General features: G+C 38.1%; 1 protein-coding gene across 2 annotated transcripts in view; it reads left to right on the forward strand.

The window, feature by feature from the left end:
- Positions 1-3,202: 3,202 nt before the first annotated feature.
- Positions 3,203-19,813, forward strand: part of MNS1 (meiosis specific nuclear structural 1) — a 33,670-nt gene continuing 17,059 nt past the window's right edge. The window contains exons 1-8 of one of the 2 annotated variants that reach the window (XM_003418326.4): positions 3,203-3,323; positions 4,048-4,269; positions 6,113-6,240; positions 7,181-7,283; positions 10,252-10,481; positions 11,070-11,286; positions 11,388-11,495; positions 19,270-19,527. In XM_003418326.4, coding sequence (XP_003418374.1) covers positions 3,321-3,323; positions 4,048-4,269; positions 6,113-6,240; positions 7,181-7,283; positions 10,252-10,481; positions 11,070-11,286; positions 11,388-11,495; positions 19,270-19,527 — 1,269 coding nt within the window. In that variant the 5' untranslated portion in view covers positions 3,203-3,320. Of the gene's footprint in view, positions 3,324-3,364; positions 3,808-4,047; positions 4,270-6,112; positions 6,241-7,180; positions 7,284-10,251; positions 10,482-11,069; positions 11,287-11,387; positions 11,496-19,269; positions 19,528-19,813 lie in introns of those variants that run through there. The other variant, XM_010597993.3, reaches the window with a different exon arrangement.

The raw sequence follows: 19,813 nt of genomic DNA on the forward strand, positions 1-19,813 counted from the left end.
TTGGAGAGAGATGCTGACGAAGAGTGAGCTACTTGTATCAGGTGGACAGTTGAGACTGTGTTGGCATCTCCTGTCTGGAGGGGAGGCAGGAGGGTAGAGAGGGTTAGAAACTGGCAAAATTGTCACGAAAGGAGAGACTGGAAGGAGGGAGCAGGCTGACTCATTAGGGGGAGAGTAAGTGGCAGTATGGAATAAGGTGTATATAAGCTTATATGTGACAGATTGACTTGATTTGTAAACTTTCACTTAAAGCACAATAAAAATTATTTTAAAAAAAAAAAAAGAATGCCTTTGACAGGCTCATTGGAAGATGTGACACAGCTGAGGAGTTAGTGAATTTGAAGATATAGCAATAAACATTGTCCAGACTGACACATAAAGAGAAAAAAGATTTGAGGAGGGGAAAAAAGAACAGACATTCAAGAGCTTTAAAACTATATCAAACAATATGTGTAAATCTATGTATTATGGACCTATAGCGTATATAAAAGTAAAATGTGCAATTAACGATAGCACAAAAGATGGGAGGGAGACATTGGAAGTACACTGTCATGAGGTTTACATATGACACATTAAGCAAAATTACAGTATTTTAATAATTAAATATGTATACAGCAAATCCTAGGAAAATCACTTAAAAATTATAAATAGAGGTAAAAATAATAATAGTGAAGATAAGATGGAGTCACAAAACATACTCAAAGGAAGAAAGGTAGAAAAGAGGGAAAAAATAAACAGCTGAAACAAAATTAAAAAAACTAGCAATTGTAGATTTTAATCCAACCATATCAATAGTTACATTAAGTATAAATCAACTCAACAGACTAATTAAGACAGAAGTTGTCAAATTAGATTAAAAAAAGCAATACCTAACTCCATGCTATTTATAGGAAACCCACTCTAAATGTAAAGACATAGACAGTTTCAAACTAAAAGCATGGAGAAAGATATACTATGCGAACACTAAGTAAAATAAAAGAAAGCTGGAATGGCTACTTTAGTATCAAAAAGATTTCAGAACAAAGAATACTGCCTGGGATAAACAGGGTCATTTCAAAATGTTAGATGTCAAAATGTCATGAAGATACAATAAAAAAAATCAAATAATAATCCTAAAGGTGTACACATGTAACAATAGAACTTTAAAACACATGAGGCAAAAAATGATAGAACTAAAAAAAAAAATTATGGCTGAAGACCTCAACACCCCTCTCTTAGCAACTGAAAAAACAAGTAGACAAAAATATTGTACTGTAAGAATATAGAATACCTGAACAACATTCTCAACCAGCTTGACGTTATTGACCTTACAGAACACTCCACCCAACAACTCCAGAATACACATTGTTTTCAGGTGCACTTGGAACAATCCCTGGGTAAAATGAACCTCAACAAATTTAAAAGAACTGAAATTATATAAAGTATGTTCTCTGACCATAATAGAATTAAATTAGAAATCAATAACAAAAAGATATCTGGGCAATCTGAAATACTTGGAAAGCAAACAAAACACTTTTAAATAACTCATGGGCCAAAGAAATCAAAACTGAAATAAAAAATATTTTGAATTGAATGAAAATAAAAGCACAATATATCAAAATGTGGAAGGTAGCTAAAGCAGTACTTAGAGGGAAATTTATAATACTATATGTTTATATTTGAAACCAAGAATGGTTTTAAATAAACAACTTCAGCTTCTACCTTAAGACACTAGAAAAAGAAGCGCAAATTAAACTCAAAGCAAGCAGAAAGAAGGAAATAATGATGGCAGGAGCAGAAACCAATGAACTTGGAAACAAAAACAATAGAAAAAAATTAATAAAAAGTTTGTTCGTAGAAAATATAGACAAAATTGATAAAACTCTAACTAGACTGAAAAAGAATACTTACCCAAAGTAATTTCTGTGTAGAGCTTTCTCCCACACTGCACCACCAGACCCCCCTTTATGTGCATAACAATAATATAATTTCAATAATTTGTTCATTTAACAAATATTTATTTTGCACCTACTTTATGCCAATCACCATTTTAAATGCTTGAAATATGTCAGTGCTCAGGTTCCTGGAGGTAAAGCCCACAAAAATACACACCTTCCCCCAAGAATGCAATGCCCAGGGCTTTCTTACTCTCACATTAGTCCACATTTAGCCTCCAGCAAATCATTAAAATTACCATTTAAGTGTTCCTACTAGTTTATGGCTCCGGTGGCTACTGTTTTAAGTACACAGATCTCAGCTTTGACTCTCCAGATTCACCTGTCTCTCCATATTTCTGTGTGGCAGTTTTCTTTGTGACCTTAGTTTTCTGATGGGTCCAAGAAAAATTGTTGATTTTCAATTTGTTCAGCTTTTCTTTTCTTATTTTAAGGATGAGGTTGACGACTTTCAGGCTCTTTACGTGCTGGAGCTGAAATCCGAAGTCCTATTTGTTATTAATCTCTAAGCAGCTGGATTGCTACACAAGATGGGCTTCAGATTAGGATAGCACTAACTGCTGCTAACTACCTTTGAAAAACACTTAGTTTTGACAAGACTTCTCTAAATACATAACCTCTGAAATAAGTGTATTTCACTAATTTCTCTGACCCATTTGTGTTCTTAAATTCTTCCATTTAAAATGGACTTGAATGTCTAACATGCTGATAAAATAAACCAGACCAACACCCCGGCCATCATGTATCTGCTCTTTCACTGGTACGTGGACCTTCTATTAAATAGCAGAATAAGATCCACGCGGCCCATACATTTTACTCCCAAAGTTTACCAACATCTTCTATGGGGGTGAAGTGAAGGCTCCTGGAAGCACTCGCCGCGCAAAGGTCTCAGGGTATCCCAGCAGTAGGGACAGTGCCCCGGGACAAGCACTGCTGAGAACGAAGCCATCAACCTCTGCAGAACTGGCTTTGAGGACGGAGGACGCTCTGTGGGCAGAACTCCCTCCAGCCACATGTACTAGACAGGAATTTGTGCTTTTCTCTGTAAACCGTTTCCAGCCTCCTACTTGGCTTCCAAACCACTCAAATTTCAGAGTTCGGCCGTTTGGGGGAAAACCTGGAGCTCTAAAAAAAAAAAGCTGACTGCAAAGGCCTCATCTGAACTTCCCGCCTGTTTAGTTTAGACCAATAGGAGAAGCCCCGCTGCCAGGCTCCTAAGAAGTCCTGTGCCTATTGGATGTCTCCCCGGCCAATAGGAGGCCGAGAGTCGCGCTGGTTGGCCTCGGTCAGGCTGCGGCGCCGAGACGGTTGCTAGGACACCGCGTTCACTCTGGGGCCCGAGGTGGTGGCGGCTGGAACAAGAGAGGGGAGTTTTCGCTAGCCGAGATGGTGAGCTGGTCGGGGGACGCGAAAAGCCTTGTTTATTTATTGGTTTAATATAGTTAGAGCCTCCTGCTTCTACAGAAAGATCTGAGAATCCAGTGGGAGACTTGAGTTTGCGCTCTGGGGCCTCAGGCGCTGTGTGAGGCGCGTTCGCGGAGGCTCCCAGCCGTTCTTGGTTTCCCCCGCACTGTAATAAATAACGCCTCTAAATCGTTTCTCATATTTCTGGGGAAAAATGTAGAACCTCTGGACAAATTAGTGAAAATAAAAGTCCTGGCGAGAGTGAGTGAAGGGATGGATACCAGCGGTTGACCGATTCAATTTGTGTTGGGAAAACGTGACCAGCGTCCCAACAGCACCCTTGCCCGGGTTCGGGGCGTGGAAGGAGGAGAGGAGGGATTCCCGCGTAGTGGTGAAGAAGTGGGGCTGTGGAGATAGACAGCATGTCTTTGAATCCTAGTATTGCTACTTATTAGCCTCGGAACCTTGGGTAAGTTGCTTTTACTTTTCATGCCTCGTCTATAAAATGGGGAATCCTACTAGTACCTACTATATTCGTCTACGATGTTTACCTCTTTATTATGGAAAATTCTCTGAACTTAGGAAGGAAGCCAATGGCCCTTCGTTTATAAGTTACCTATGTTTGTATCATTTAAAAGTTACAGATTTTGGTTTTTCAAAGTATACGTAATTTTTCGTTCTCTCCTTTTTGTGTGTGTGTGTGTTATAGGCTTCCAAAAGGAGAAATTTGAGCTTTGCTGAAAGGCATCAGAAATTAGTAGATGAAAACTACAGCAAAAAATTGCATATGCAAGCGCTAAAAAAGATAGAAAATCAAGTCAGGGATCTAAGAGTGAAGAATGAAAATGATGACCGTGTTGAGCGCAAGAGATTCCTCAGGTTATTACAGAATGAACAGTTCGAGTTGGATATGGAAGAGGGCATTCAAAAGGTAAGTTTTGCTGTGCATTGTTACACTATTTTTTTCTCCCCTATTCTCCTTGGAAAGGACGAAAGCCAACTGCTGATACTGGCGTTGAGTGGATGACAGCATCAGATAAGGGATGCCTCGCTGTGAGCCAGCCCAGCACAGGGCTAAGTCGTTGCGTCACTAGACTGTACTAGACTGCATGTCTTTGGATCCTAGTACTGCTATTTATTACCTGCAGAACCTTGGGTAAATTGCTTTTACTTTTTATGCCTCATTTATAAAATAAAAAATAAAATAAAATAGGGAGTAATAATGGTACCTATGTCATAATAGGATTGTTATAATAATGCGTTAATACATGTAAAGCCCTTCAATGGCACCTGGCACAGAGTAAGCACTCAATTTTACTTTTAGGTATGTATGAAATCCATAGTTATTAACTTCCACAGTTTTGTTCACAAAGTATGATTGTGTTGCTTTCCACGAAACACTTTTGGTTTTTTAAGTTGTGCTTTAGGTGAAACTTTACAGAGCAGACTGGTTTTTCATTCAACAGTTTATACACAAATTGTTTTGTGACATTGGTTGCAATCCCCGTGATGTGTTAACACTCTCCCTTTCCACACCTTAATTCCCCTTTTCTATCTGTCCATTTTTCCTGTCCCTTCCTGCCATCTCATCATTGCTTTCGGGCAGGTGTTGCCCTTTTGGTCTTGTATACATGATCCAACTAAGAAGCACATTCCTCATGTGTGTTATTGTTTTATAGACCTGTCTAATCTTGGGCTGAAAGGTGAACTTAAGGAATGGCTTCAATTCTAAGTGTCCAGGGGGCAATAGTCTCAGGGGTTCTTCCAGTCAGACCAGTAAGTCTGGTATTTTTGTGTGCGAATTTGAATTTTGTTCTACATTTTTCTGTCCATGACCCTCTATTATGATCCCTATCAGAGTGCTTGGTGGTGGTAGCCAGGCACCATCTAGCTGTTCTGGGCTCAGGCTGGTGGAGGCTGTGGTACTGTGGTCCATTAGTCCTTTGGACTAATATTTCCTTTGTGTCTTTGATTTTCTTTATTCTCCTTTGCTCCAGACAGGATGGGCCCAGTAGATGTACCTTAGATGGCTGCTCGCAAGCTTTTAAAACCCCAGAGGCTACTCACCAAAGTTGGATGTAGAACATTTTTTTAATGAACGTTGTTATGCCAGTTGACATAGATTACCCCCCCCCTAGACCATGGCATCCAGCCCTCAGCCCAAGTAACAAAGTTCCTCAAGGTGTTTGGATGTATCTATGAAGTTTTTATGACTTTGCCTTGGTCAAGTTGTATTGACTTCTCCTATATTGTGTACTGTCTTTACCTTCACCGAAGTTAACACTTATCTACTATCTAGTTAATGATTCCCCCTCCTTAGCCCTCCCCTCCCTCATAACCATCAAAGATTTTTTCTTTCCATGTGTAAACCTTTTCTCGAGTTTTTATAATAGTGGTCTCACACTGTATTTGTCCTTTTGTGATTGACTTTTTCTTTTAGCATAATGCCATCCAGATTCATCCATGTTGTGAGAGATTTCCATTGTGTGTATGTACCATGATTTGTTTATCCGTTCATCTGTTGATGGGCACGTAGTAGATTGTTTCCATCCTTTTGCTATTGTGAACAATGCTGCACTGAACGTGGGTGTGCATGTGTCTATAGTAGTTTGTGAAGAGATATCCACAAGACACTCTGGGAGTTATAAAACACACAAAATAGTCAACCATTGCACCTAAGGCATGTGTAGTTTTGTATAATAAAACAAATTCATCCTAAAAGAAAAAAAATGATTCTGAAGGAAAAATACCTGAAGTTACTTTTTCTCATTCAGGCAGAAGAAAACAAAAGATTGAGGGAACTCCAACTTGAACAAGAAGAAAAATTGGCTGCAGAGTTGGCAAAACTAAAACATGAAAGTCTAAAGGATGAAAAGATGAGGCAACAAGTAAGAGAAAACAGGTATCTTGGTTTCTCTTAATGATCTCACTTCTATGAAATAAGCAAAATATATAGAATCCAGGGATTATTAGTAGCTACCAAAAAAAAAAAAAAAATTTTTTTTTTTTTTTTTTACCAGGGTGGGAGGAGGGGAGAGGGAGAGTTTTTGTTTGGGGAGGGCATTAAGTTTATGTTAATGGTGGTGGAATGTTTTGGGTAAGGGTAGTGATAATGGTGGTACAACATGAAAAATATCATTGAGTTGTAAATGTGGAAGTTGTGTTGTGGGATGTATTGGGGTATGTGTTTTCACTACAATTTAAAAAAGAAGGGAAAAAGTGATTAGGTTTAAGACACACCCTACACTGATATGACCTCATTACCATAACAAAGAAAATGCTATTCCCAAATGGGACCACACTCCTGGGCATTAAAAAAAAACAAAAAACCAAACCCAGTGCTGTCCAGTAGATTCCAAATCCTAGCAACCGTATAGGACAGATTAGAACTCCCCCATAGAGTTTCCAAGGATCTTCTGGCAGATTTGAACTGCCGACCCTTTGGTTAGCAGCCATTGCTCTTAACCACTACGGCATCAGGGTTTCCCTCCTGGGCATAGGGGTGAGAATTTCAACACATATTTTGGGGGACACAGTTCAATTTATAACAGAGACCTCTGAACCAGGCATTGGTAAAAAAAATTTTTAGTGATGATAATGGAAATAAAAGCATTGTTTTGTCCAGAAAATTAATTATAACGTTGCATTCCACATGCATTCTGATTTTTATTTGGATGAAGAGAGAAAAGGGTATTTTTTCAAAATAATTTTAATAGTAGTTTAAATATTCTTAGTACATTTAGAAAAAAATCTTTAAAATTTCAGGTATAGATTATGATTTCATGGTAGTAAAAGAAATACAGTCCTCAAATTTAAATTTCTGTCCTTTTTTTTCTTAACAGTATTGAGCTCAGAGAATTAGAGAAGAAATTAAAAGCAGCGTACATGAATAAAGAAAGGGCAGCTCAGATTGCTGAAAAGGATGCCATTAAATATGAGCAAATGGTAATTATGCTTCTGGTTATTATGTCTTTAGCTTCGTTTAAGAAACCAAGATTTTTTGAAAATTGTTACATAGTATGAAGAATTTACACTGCTAGATTTCTCAGATATTTTTATACTATTTAGTTCTTTAAAGTGTAGGAAATTATGAATGATATCGTATGGAGCTTTGTTTAATCATGTTAGACCCTTTCAGATGTCTTCAAGTGACAATGCGTACTCTGCTTAAAATGAAAGAGATTTATTGAGAGCAAAGGCAGCTGTAGTGTTGGATCTCACAAACTGAAAACCAGTGTTCTGAACAGCTGCAGTCCCAGGAGCATAGTTATAGGGTTGAATCAGGAAGTTAGCTTGCAATGTTCTGATTCGTAGACAAGCAGTCAGTAAAGTGGAAGGCGGGATATCCTGAAGTGGGGCTTTGGTTGAGATTGGTCAACAGTATATGTGGGTTAAGGGGATGGGGTACACGCACATAATTATGGAAGTATGTGCTCATGAGGGGGTCACAAGACAATTGATGGGGGCCAGGGTCTGCTGGTTCCAACCAGCTAGAAGCCCAAGGCTGTATGTATATGAATGGAAAGAAGGCTGATCTATTGGTTCCACCCAACCTGAAGCCCAGGGCCATAAGCATGTGAAGAAGTTGAGGTTACATTCTCAGGAGTGCAAAAGCAGAAGTCACAAAATGGAGTCGGGCCTACATCTGAGCCAGACACCTTAGGCATGCCAGGCACCTCAGTGTTGGAACCCTTGTACCTGGGGATGTGAAGGGTTAGGTTGCCCAGCATCCATATGGTCTCTAACTAATTATTCTTTGACAGACTAGTACAGGACAAGGAGTTAGTATGATAAATTATTTTAGAACGTTAACTTCTTGTTTATTTTTTAAATGTTTTAAAAAATAATTTTATGTTGGAAACTCCTATTTTTCTAACTCAAGTGCTACCAAGTCCAGAGCAAGAGTTAACCCTCAAGCAGAGGAGTCTGAGACATACTCACCAGTAATGTTACATAGTATAAATGTGGAATAGTTTATTGAGGAGACATTGACAGGTAGGACAGACATGCTCACTTGAGCTGTCATATCACACAGAAAGGCCAGGCAAGGATTCCAAGGTCTGATTGAGGGATTCCAGCCTTCACTTCCCTTCCCTGCTTTCCCTATTAATGTGCAGGGCATTATGGTGGTGGAGTTCCCTCTCTTCTGATCCCTTTCACAGATGTTTTACAGCTGTTACAGAGAAAGAAGTAGAGGTAAATGTTCTGGCTTTTAAAGTTGGCGAGACTGTGTTACAAACTGAAAAGAAACAAAAAACAGCAAGTTGCAGAAAAATTACATTGGAAAATAATTCATAGCATAGATCATTTTTACATTTTAGAAAGCTGTACATATATGTATATATGTGTGTATTTTAACACATCATACATGTATTTGTGTGTGTTAATACAAATGTATACACACACGTATGTATTTTGTGTATCATTACACACGTATGTTCACATACATACGATTATAGGAGTGATATAAAAATACTTAACCTGTGCAAGTGCAGTATGAGCACCAAATAAGAATAGCTGCTGGCCATAAATGACATGCGTGTATGTGTACGTGTGTGTGATGTATGTGAGCATCCATTTTGTATTAGTTTAGGCAAGTCTAGAGGGTTAAACAGCGTGTGTGGTAGGAGTTGGTGGGGAGGCTTCATTTCCTAAACCCTTTAGTTCTACCCTTTAAAAAATGAAATAGAAAATAAAAGGTATACATACCTGTTTGACCAGTGGTTTGCAGTTTTAATTATCCTGACAGTTGAGGTTATTCAGGCAGTCGTAGACGTTTCAGCTTGACTCCTTAGAGAATTGCTGCTGTTTTCTAAATTGACCCACGAAAACTAAAGTCAGTACTTGACTACATGTCAGTACACCTGGGTACTAGTTCAGCCCTGCCTCTCTGAGTCTTAGCTTTCTTAGTCATAAAATGAGAACACTGTATTTCTATAAGTGTATGGTAATCTGTGCATACATTTTTTTGTCATTTCGTATTTTTCTTAAAGGACTTAATGCATCAACATACACAAAGAAAGCATCGGCAAAAAAAGAATTTTAGTCAAGTCATATTGATGGTGTATGTTGAAGGTATCAGCTAGATCATGAAAAGACATTTAGCATTTGCATTTTAATCTGTTTCTTTGTGTTTGATGTGCTAACCATTGCAGCATTTGGAATATGATCGTAAAGGTAAGGGTAATTTTAGAAGTTGCTGCAGTACATCTAACTTGAAACGCGTTTTGTCGATGATTTGAAAATGCTGCAAAGGAATAAGGGGTTTAACCCACCAAGAAGCAGGATTGGCTCTAACTCAGAGGGAGTGGTTTTGAGTGAATTAAAAACTGTAGAAAACAGGCAGAGTGACATATGGAACCCTTTTAAATTGAAGCGGTTACAGAGGGCCTTTAATATGTAAGAAAGGTGGGACCTCAACAGCCAGTGGCAGGAAAGAAAGTTTAGGCTCAGAGAAACTCAAGAGTTGTAGCCATTAAATAGCAGGCCTGTGGGAAAGAGGCTAGTACCACCTTACTTCAAATAGACTATGGTACAGAATGGAGCTAAAAATAGAGAAAATTGCCTGGAGCAAATTATAAAGAAGAAGAGGATGACTCACGTCTTAGCAGTTGAAATAGTTATTAATCAAGTTCTTACAATTTTACTTACTGTTTTTCACATATGGAGTTATTAATTATCATTGTCAGATATGGCCCTGAGAGAGTTACTTGAAGGAATACGAAAGCCTCTTTAGGGTTTGACTCATCATCCAAACCCTCCGGGTGACAGTGATTTAGTTTTGCTTTTTACCTAGATGGATGAAAAGATTTTATTTTACAGGCTTTATAATACTGAATTACATCTGCCTAAACTATCTGTTGTACTATGCTCACATTTGAAAATGGGAAGATAAATTTTGTTTTAATAACAGAAACGCGAAGCTGAAATCGCTAGAACCATGATGGAGGAACATGAGAGAGTGATGAAGGAAGAGAAAGCTGCAGAGGACAGACGAAACCAAGAGAAAGCGCAGTGCTGTCGTGACTTAGAGAAACAACTCGAAGAACAAGAGAAAAAGAAGCAGGAAGCTTATGAGCAGTTGTTGAAAGAGAAACTCATGATTGATGAAATCGTCAGGAAAATCCACGAAGAAGATCAATTGTAAGTTGGTCCCAGCTTTCTTAGGTGGCTAAACACTTACAGTGAATTTACCATAGCTTGTGGTGAAGATGTAAAACCTACTAGGACTAGGTACCTAGTGCACGCTCAGTAATTGTTAGCTATTGTTATGTAAAGTGAGACCAACCCTTGTCGTTTTTGCTAGCGTGTTGTCTAATTAAATGATTCTCGAGGGACTGAATCACTGAACGTTTGTTTTTCTTAAGTATGCCCATATCATGTGTCAGAGGATGTGCTTTCTGGTGGATTTCCGTGGTGACAGCTTAAGTGTAGAGTGATGCACGGCTTACATTAACAGGCTGTGACCTTTCTGAAATGAGATGCATAAAACTTCACTAATAGGTTGGAAGAGAGGCATACCAGCATTTTACCCAGAGAAAATTGATAGCTGGCATTTGACTTAGTGGTACAGAGTAGGCATTCAGAATGTTTGTTGTGTGAATGAATGAAGAAACTGTAAAGATGAAAGACCTTTTCCCCACATTATTATCAACACAGGGAAATAACTTTTTTATTTAACTATATTATTATTGCTATTTTTATAAAACTGTATCCCTTGTTGCTTTTTAGGGAAAGACAACAAAAGTTGGAAAAAAAGAATGCAACTCGAAGGTATATAGAAGAGTTTCAGAAACAGCAGGCTGTCTGGAGACAAAAGAAACGTGAGGAGATGGAAGAAGAAAATAGAAAAATTGTAGAGTTTGCCAACATTCAGAAGCAAAGAGAAGAAGATCGGATGGCAAAAGTTCGAGAGTATGAGGAAAAAAGACTACAGCTTCAGAATGCGGTATTAAAACAGTTAGTTCTTTAACATTGGAAGAATTCTGAAATAACTGGTTGTAGAATTTGGTTCCTACAAATATTTGTGTGTGTTTTTTAATTTCATAGCTGACTCAGAAATTAGAAGAAACACTGCGACAACGTGAAGATTTTGAACAAGTGCAACAAGAATTATATCAGGAAGAACAAGCTGAGATAGATGAGAGAAGACTAAAAGTAAGTTTTGGAAATTGATAGAACGGTTAACACAGAATAGAATATCATTCTGAGATGAGGCAGCGAAGCTGCATTTTTAAATTTCCTACCGCTTTACCATACATGTAAAGATTTACTACAGCCTTGGAAACTCTATGGGGTAGTTGTGTAGTGCCACTGAGTCAGAATTGACTGAATGGCAGTGGGATGAGTTTACCGTACATACCCAAAATTCTATATCATGTAAACAGTCATGAGGCATATGAACATTTGTGATATTTTATAGTTATTCATAGGAGGAGTAATGAAGTGTGTAAGACTCTCAAAATATGTATCACCTAAATATATGTGCCTGTAGAGTGTTTAAAAAGGGGCTGGTGAGGTTGTACTATTAGGGTGCCTCTCTAATCATTTCCTCTATCTCATGTTCCAGAATTTTTAGTTTTTGCATGAAGGTTCTATGAAGATTACAGCCTTGGAAACCTTGCGGGACAGTTCTACTCTGTCCTGTAGGATCCCTACGAGTCAGAATCGATTCCACGGCAGTGGGTGTGGTTTGGTTTTTGGGTTTGAGAATTCCCTAGGGTAGGACAGCCATCTGAGCCTATGGGAATGGTGCTCCCTGGAGTGGGCACCTGCCCCACACCAAAGCCAGCATGCTAGTTCAGATGTTGTATCACAGGAGCACACTTAGTTTTTAGAAAGCTGTTCTCATGGCTAGGAAACAAGTGGTAATGAAAACTCAAAGTCAGAAGTCCTGCCAGAGTTTTTCTACAGTTTAGGGTGTTGTCTTACACATCCTTAAGTCTTCACATTAACACTCACCATGCTGTACACTGCTGTTTTGTACTGCCCTCTGGTGACGTGTTTGCACACTCCTGTGTTGTTCTGTGAATGGTAGGCTAACCTAAGCTGAAAGGGAATAGGCCTAAAGCCACGAGAACAGCCTGAGGAGGTGCCCGTGCTACAGACAGAATAGCTAGAGAAACAGGAAATTAACCTTTTTGAAAGTATAGGATTATAGTTTGTCTCATTTAAATATTTGAACTAATTGGAAATTATAAGTGAAAAGTGAAATTTATAATCTAAGTGAACAATTTTTTGCCTGAAAATTAGGTGGTAGTCAACTACTTCTTCTCTCACAGCATTGTAACTAGCATAAAGAACTCATTTTCTTATAAAAATATCAGAGTTTCTTAACAATTCAGTTGTTAGATCAACATTAGGTGTTTTCTTACGTAGAATTGAAAGCATTTGCAAAAAATGCACACATGAGATTTTATTAGGTGTGTAAGGGAAAGTTATGCCTTCTTTTCCTTAAAGTCTTTTTAAAATGTGCTAATTAATTTGTACATAAGAGTTTGATTTTTATGTTTTGTCTCTTTTAACTAAAATAGCACTCTGTCAGCTTAAACGACATGCATATTATGTTACTGAAATGAAAACTGTATAACATTTTTCTTCAAAATGAAAATTCTTTCTAGGTTTCAGAAGTTTTAGAGAAAAATTTAGTGCTTGAAATTTTCAAGCTTGTGTTTTTCTTAAATGGCAAGCAATTTTAGCAGGAATTCTCAAAATAGTGAGTGAGTTAGTTTAATATAATTCTAAAACCAATCCAAATGTGGTCATTTAGACAATATAATTTTTGCCTGAATTGTGAGATTGATTGTCCTTGCAGGTAAAAGTTCACCAGTTTAAGATTTTGGGTGATAGGATACCCACTGTTCTAGTAACTTTTAAAATGTGGAGTATCCTTATTTAGTCTTCCTAACCAGAGAACAACTGCTAACATTGAGGTTTAAGTCATTAATTTTTCACACAGTTTTACTCTTGAATCTTCCAAAACTTTTTATTGGCTGAGTTCTGTGCCCAGCGTTGCTAAAAAGAAGCCTTGTACCTGTGGTCAGGTGAGCATGTGTTCCCGGTTCCTGCCAAACTGCGGGAAGGACTTCCTTGTGCAGCGTTACAGGCCTTAAAACGTAACATGTGAGAACCTTCAGAATGTGGTCAGTAGAGTGTGTTTAAAGAGCTGCTCAAAATTCATTACAGTGAGCTGTGCATGTTCTTTCTTAGTGTGACAATAAGGTATGGTGTTTCCTTTATTCATACTTCTATCTCTCAGTAGCATTCTTTTTTTTATATATAATTTATTTATTGTGCTTTAAGTGTAAGTTTACAAATCAAATCAGCCTCTCGTACAAAAAGTTATACACACCTTGCTATGACCTCCAGGCTGTTCTCCCCTTAATGAGACAGCACATTCCTCCTCTCTACCCTGTATTCCCTGTGTCCATTCAACCAGCTCCCATTGCCCTCTGTCTTCTCATCTCGCCTCCAGAGAGGAGCTGCTCACATAGTCTCATGTGTCTACTTGAGCCAAGAAGCTCACTCCTCACCATTATCATTATCTATCTTATAGTCCAGTCCAATCCCTGTCTGGAGAGTTGGCTTTGGGAATGGTTCCAATCTTGGGCTAACAAGGGGTCTGGGGACCTTGACCTCCAGGGTCCCTCTAGTCTCAGTCAGACCATTAAGCCTGGTCTTCTTCTGAGAGTTTGAGGTCTGCATCCCACTGTTTTCCCGCTTCATCAGGGATTCTTGGTTGTGTTACCTGTCAGGGCAGTGATTGGTGGTAGCCGGGCACCGTCTAGTTCTTCTGGTTTCAGGCTAATGTAGTCTCTGGTTTATGTGGCCCTTTCTGTCTCCTGGGCTCATCTTTTCTCAGTAGCATTCTTGACTCAAAACTTTTTGAAGGGAAGTCGGAGAGATAGTCAGGAAGAGGATAGTACGCTATATTCTTCAAATAGTTTAAGTTTGGTACCTGCGTGTAAAATATGTAAACTTTAGAGTTCTGTATTTTTAAGGGAGAATATTATAATTGGGGTAAGAGATAAGAGTGAGGTAAGAAAATAAACTAATAATAGAGAAGTATTTATATGATTTGAACAGACACTTAAATAAGATTTATAAATAGCCAACTCCTCGATAAACTATTAGTATTTAGTATTTTTCAGCTGTATCAAAACAGATTATTCTTCTGGATATACTGTTTCATCAGTTAGGAGGAAATAGATACTATGTATTGATATCAAAACCTACTTAATGATTAACTTCATATTAAATGAAAAAATACAGTTCTTTTTGAAATATCTTAATAGAATCAACTTATGCATGCCTAATACCTAATTCCCCTCACCCCAAGATTAAGAGTAAAATGACAGATGAAGGCATAACAGGCATATATGAACAAATGGGATGCAGATAGCAGTTATCGCCAAATAAAGTAGATCAGATGAGACTCAGATATCATCAGCAGTGAAGCTATAACAGAATAATTTAATCTGCCATGTCACGTTGTATAGAAATACATGACTTTAAAAGTGATTACAAATCTCTAGGAAATTTACAGACATGATGTAAGGGGAAAGACTGTTTAACACACCACTAAAAATTAATAACACTTTTTAACCTACTAACTGAAAATCTAAAAACATTATTCTCAGTTATTATTGGGTTGAAGAGGAAATTCACAGATTCTTGAGAGGATGAGAATATTACATTTCAAAAGTTATCAGATTCTGTAAATCTAATCTCGGAGGCAATTATTAAACAAGATGGAGAAAATATCTAGTCAATCAGCAACTTAGAAAAGAATATAAATTCAAGTGTAAGGCAAGAACGTAGAAGGAAATGAAGATACAAGGAATAAAGAAATAAAGATACAACGAAATTGACTAAAAATCAGGAAAACAGAGGAGCATTAATCCAAGTGTTTAATATTTGGGGAAAAAAAAGTATTTTCCTCTGGGAGAATACAATAAAGAAAAAAGTAAAAACAAATAACATTGGAAGAACATAAGTAAATATAGACAAGATTAGAAAAACAATGAAAGGTTATTCAATTATATAGTGATAAATGTGACTCTTCGTGGCGTAGTTTTCAGAGTTAAAAATAAACCCAAAGACGTAGAAAAATCGGACAAAATAAGATCAAGGATATCTTTTGTATCAAAAGCTTCTTGTGCCCTGCCTCACATCCTCTAGTTTCAGAGACAGCTGAGAGGCACAGTTGTGAGGGCCAGACTTGTGCTACAGGTTCATTAGCTGTAGGGGCAAGGGCAGGGGCAGGGAGCTACTACCCTCTGAGGCCTCTCTCAGCCGAAGGTGGAAGGGATCTGATAGAGAAAGGCTTCTTCCTGTCACCCTGGGCGCTGATGGATAGCAGTCCATGCATGCCTCACAAGGTCCTGGCAGGACTGAGCCCCAACTGCCCATGGTGGTAACCAACTCAGTATTGCGTCCTTGTGTTGGTTTTTCTTCTTCCCTGTTTCACTCGGCTTATTCCTCACTGCTGCTTTATAGGATTGTTGTTGTTATTGCCAGCGAGTTGATTCTGACTTACAGCGACACTATGGGACAAAGTATAACTGCCCCATAGGAATTCTAATTCCAAGACTGTAAATCTTTGTGGAAGAAGACTGCCACATCTTTTTCCCACAGAGTAGCTGGTGCGTTTGAACCACCGACCTTTCCGTTAGCACCCGAGCACTTAACCATTGTGCCACCAGGGCTCTTTAGTGACCCTGTATTACCTCCCCAGTAAAAAAAAAAAAATCTGTATACAAGTCCTTATTTAAGGCTCTCATTTCAAGGACAAACTCAGTGTAAGATAGACAGCTCTAAAAGTTTCCAGGCTCGGAGTGGTTTTACAGCAAATTATTTCTGAAACCGTAATGGGTTTTAGCACACGGAAAAGCATGGGAGATTGTATAGTTCATATTATATAGCTACCATAATACTGATCCAGACCCATCAAAGAATACATGGACCCTTTCCAGTCGAAAGAAATAGAACTAGGGTTTTGTTTTTCGCCTAAACGTCTCTGTTCCTTTGGTAAATGTCTTCACCATAGGATTAAACTGAAATTCACATGGGGGGTGGATTCCAGGAAACTATACAGTCCGTTTAGTTCACTGTGTATTACATTTCTGTGTACAAAATACTCTCTTGGCTCTGGAAGAATTCAGAGCTAAATGGGACAGTATCTCTACTTCAGTGAGTCTTTTTCACTTCTGTCTAGTACATGGCAAATACACATACACAATGTATATTATAAAAAACACTATGCGCCCAGCATCTCAAAGAAAAATAAGACATACCCTCTAGGAATTTATTTTTCAATGAGGAGATAAGGCACGTACATATGAAATAAAATTAAATGATAGAGAAATTAAATACTGTACAAGGCCAAAATGAGATGAGTATGGGTTGGAGTGATTTAAAAAGACTTCATGGAGAAGGCAGGATTTGAAAGGGAGATAAGGTATAGATGGTAAAGAAGATAGGATTTGAAAAGGGGATTAACTATGGATAGGTGAAGAAGAAGAGGTTGAATACTCAATATAAATTACAATGAACAAAGATGCTATAGCTGATACTGCAGATTGGCTCATCTAACACCCACTCCGTCCACTTTTAAAAATTTATCTTACTATATTATAAAGACGAGAAAGCTAAAACTACATTTTTGAGACTTTCTTTAGTTAGAATTGACCTAGGTTCTGTCCAGCAGACACTCCTTCTCACCCTCTACCCCATCCCCAGGCCAGTTCAAGGTGTGGAAGATGGAAGTGAGCAAAATGAGATAGCAGCCACCCGGATGAAGATCAGCTCATGTGTGGTGGCCGTGGGAGAGTTAGCATCATGGGATCAGAGCAGTGGGGTGCAGCTTGACCCCCTGGCCCTCCTGGAAGTTGTAGTATTTTGTTGTCTGTAAGATAGAGTAGATTCCGTTATCTGTAAAAACCCTGACCAATACAGGTGTTAAGACAGTAGTTTAATACCTTGAGGATATTGTTCTGTCTAGAGTATGTTAGAATTGGTCAAGGTTTGTTAGATTAGAGAAGGATTTAAAATGTACATCAGTTTTTTTTTTTGACATTGTTGTTGAGAATATACACAGCAAAACATCCACCAATGCAACAGTTTCTATATATACAATTCAGTGACACTGATTACATTCTTCGTGTTGTACAACCATTCTTATCCTCCTTTTCTGAATTGTTCCTCCTCCATTATCAAACTCACTGCCCCCCAAGGTTCCTATCTAATCTTTTGAGTTGAGATTGTCGTTTGATTCCATATAGAAAGTTCTGAGATTTACATCAGTTATTGCTAGGTGCCATGGAATCGGTTCTGGCTGGTAGTGACTTTATGTATAACAGAACAAAAAATTGCCTGGTCCGATGCCATCCTCACAATCGTTGCTATGTTTGAGCCTACTGTTGCAGCCACTATGTCAATCCACTTCATTGAGGGTCTTCCTCTTTCTCACTAACCTTCTGCTTTATCAAGGATGATGCCTTTCTCCAGCGATTGGTCACTCCTGATGACTTGTCCAAAATAAGCAAGACAAAAATCTCGCCGTCCTTGCCTCTGAGGAGCATTCTGGCTGTACTTCCTCCAAGACACACTTGTTCGCTCTTTTAGCAGGGCATGGTATAGTCAGTACTCTTCACCATCACTACAATTCGAACGCGGCAATTCTTCAGTCTTCCTTTTTCCTTGTCTTGCTTTAGCGTGCATATGAGGCCATTGAAAATACCATGGCTTCAGTCAGGCACACCTTATTCCTCGAAGTGACTTCTTTGCTTTTTAACACTTTAAAGAGGTCTTTTGAAGCAGATTTACTCAATGCTCATTTCATTTCTTGACTACTGCTTCTATGGGTATTGATTAATGATCCAAGAAGAATGAGCTCCTGACAGCTTCAGTTTCTTTGCCATTTAGCATGATGTTGTTTATTGGCCCAGTTATAAGGATCTTTTTGTTACAATTCATTTTCTTGGAATTGTAGTATTGGCAAAGAACATCAATTCTAGTTGAGTAGATAAATGACAGAGTAAGAGTAGTAAAATGTTATTGGTAGGATCTTGGTCTTAGGTATATGGGTGATCACTATAAAATTCTTTAAAGTTTTTGGTATGTTTGGAAATTTTCAGAATAAAATATTGGGGAAATAAAGGCTTGCAGGAAAGGACTTTAACTGCTCGAGGTAGGTTTGACTTGCCATGAGAAACTTCTGATTGCCATTGCTGGATTACTGTGTACAAATTTTAAAGAATTTTTGAGAACAGAAGTATTAGAAGACTAGAGATGGGTAAATGCAGGCCTGATTTCATAAAGGGGAGGGAGTTGGAAACGAAAAATGCTTAAACGATTGGTTTGGGCAGAACTTTCAGACAGGATTCTAGAAAGATTCATAGATGGTACAGATATCACACACCACATATTAGTAAACTCAGGTGTACAAAAAAGTTTTTAAATCAGCTCTTTTCAGAGTATAATTATGTATTAATTCTGAGTACAGAAAAAAGATGGTAAATGTATACAAATTGAAATTAAACAATAAGTAATACAAGGTAATTTCTCCAGCGATTTGTCCTTTTCTCCAACTCTCATTGTCGAGCTTTTGCATCCATATGAGGTGACTGAAAACACCATGGCTTGGGTCAGGTGCACTTCAGCCCTCAAAGTGACTTCTTTGCTTTTCAACACTTTAAAGAGGTCTTTTGCAGCAGATTGCCCAATGCAAATACATCATTTCAAAGGTAAGCATGCCCTTTATCCAATTAGTTTTGAAAGAACGGGGCAAAGTATTATCCTGAAAAGGTTTAATTTTTCAGTTTGTATGGTTTTATATTGTAACTCTTCAGTTTAACAAAACCCTATCCCACCCTTTCTTTATAAATCAGATATAAAGAAACTGAATTAACGTTTTGCTGTGTTGTTATAGGAAGAAGAAGAGAAAAAATTGAGAAAGCAAAAGGAGATGAAGCAAGACTTTGAAGAACAGATGGCACTGAAGGAACTAGTACTGCAGGCTGTGAAGGAGGAAGAGGAGATGTTTAGAAAAGCCACGCTGGCTAAACTGGCTGAGGACGAGCGAGTTGAATTAATGAATGCTCAGAAACAGAGAATGAAGCAGCTGGAACACAGGAGGGCTGTGGAGAAACTGATTGAAGAACGTCGTAACCAGTTCCTTGCAGACAAAGTAAGAAAAAAAAATATTCAGTTATTCATCCACTACATGTCACTGAGAACCTTTTCTGTGCTGGACAATGTTAGAAAGAGTGTGGAAAGAAAAGGTTATATAATTGCACTTTATATGCATTGATTTTGAGGTCCAGGGGAAGATTTCTAGTGGGCAGTTGGACATAAGATTTTAAGAGTTAGAGAACTAGGTTTGTGTCTATTTATGTTTCATTCATGAAACTGAAATAATACTCATTATCTGTCTCACTAGATTCTTGTGCTTTAAAGTGAGATAATCAGTGTGT

Source organism: Loxodonta africana, chromosome 13, assembly GCF_030014295.1.
Source record: "Loxodonta africana isolate mLoxAfr1 chromosome 13, mLoxAfr1.hap2, whole genome shotgun sequence".
In the NCBI taxonomy this organism is placed as follows: Eukaryota; Metazoa; Chordata; class Mammalia; order Proboscidea; family Elephantidae; genus Loxodonta; species Loxodonta africana.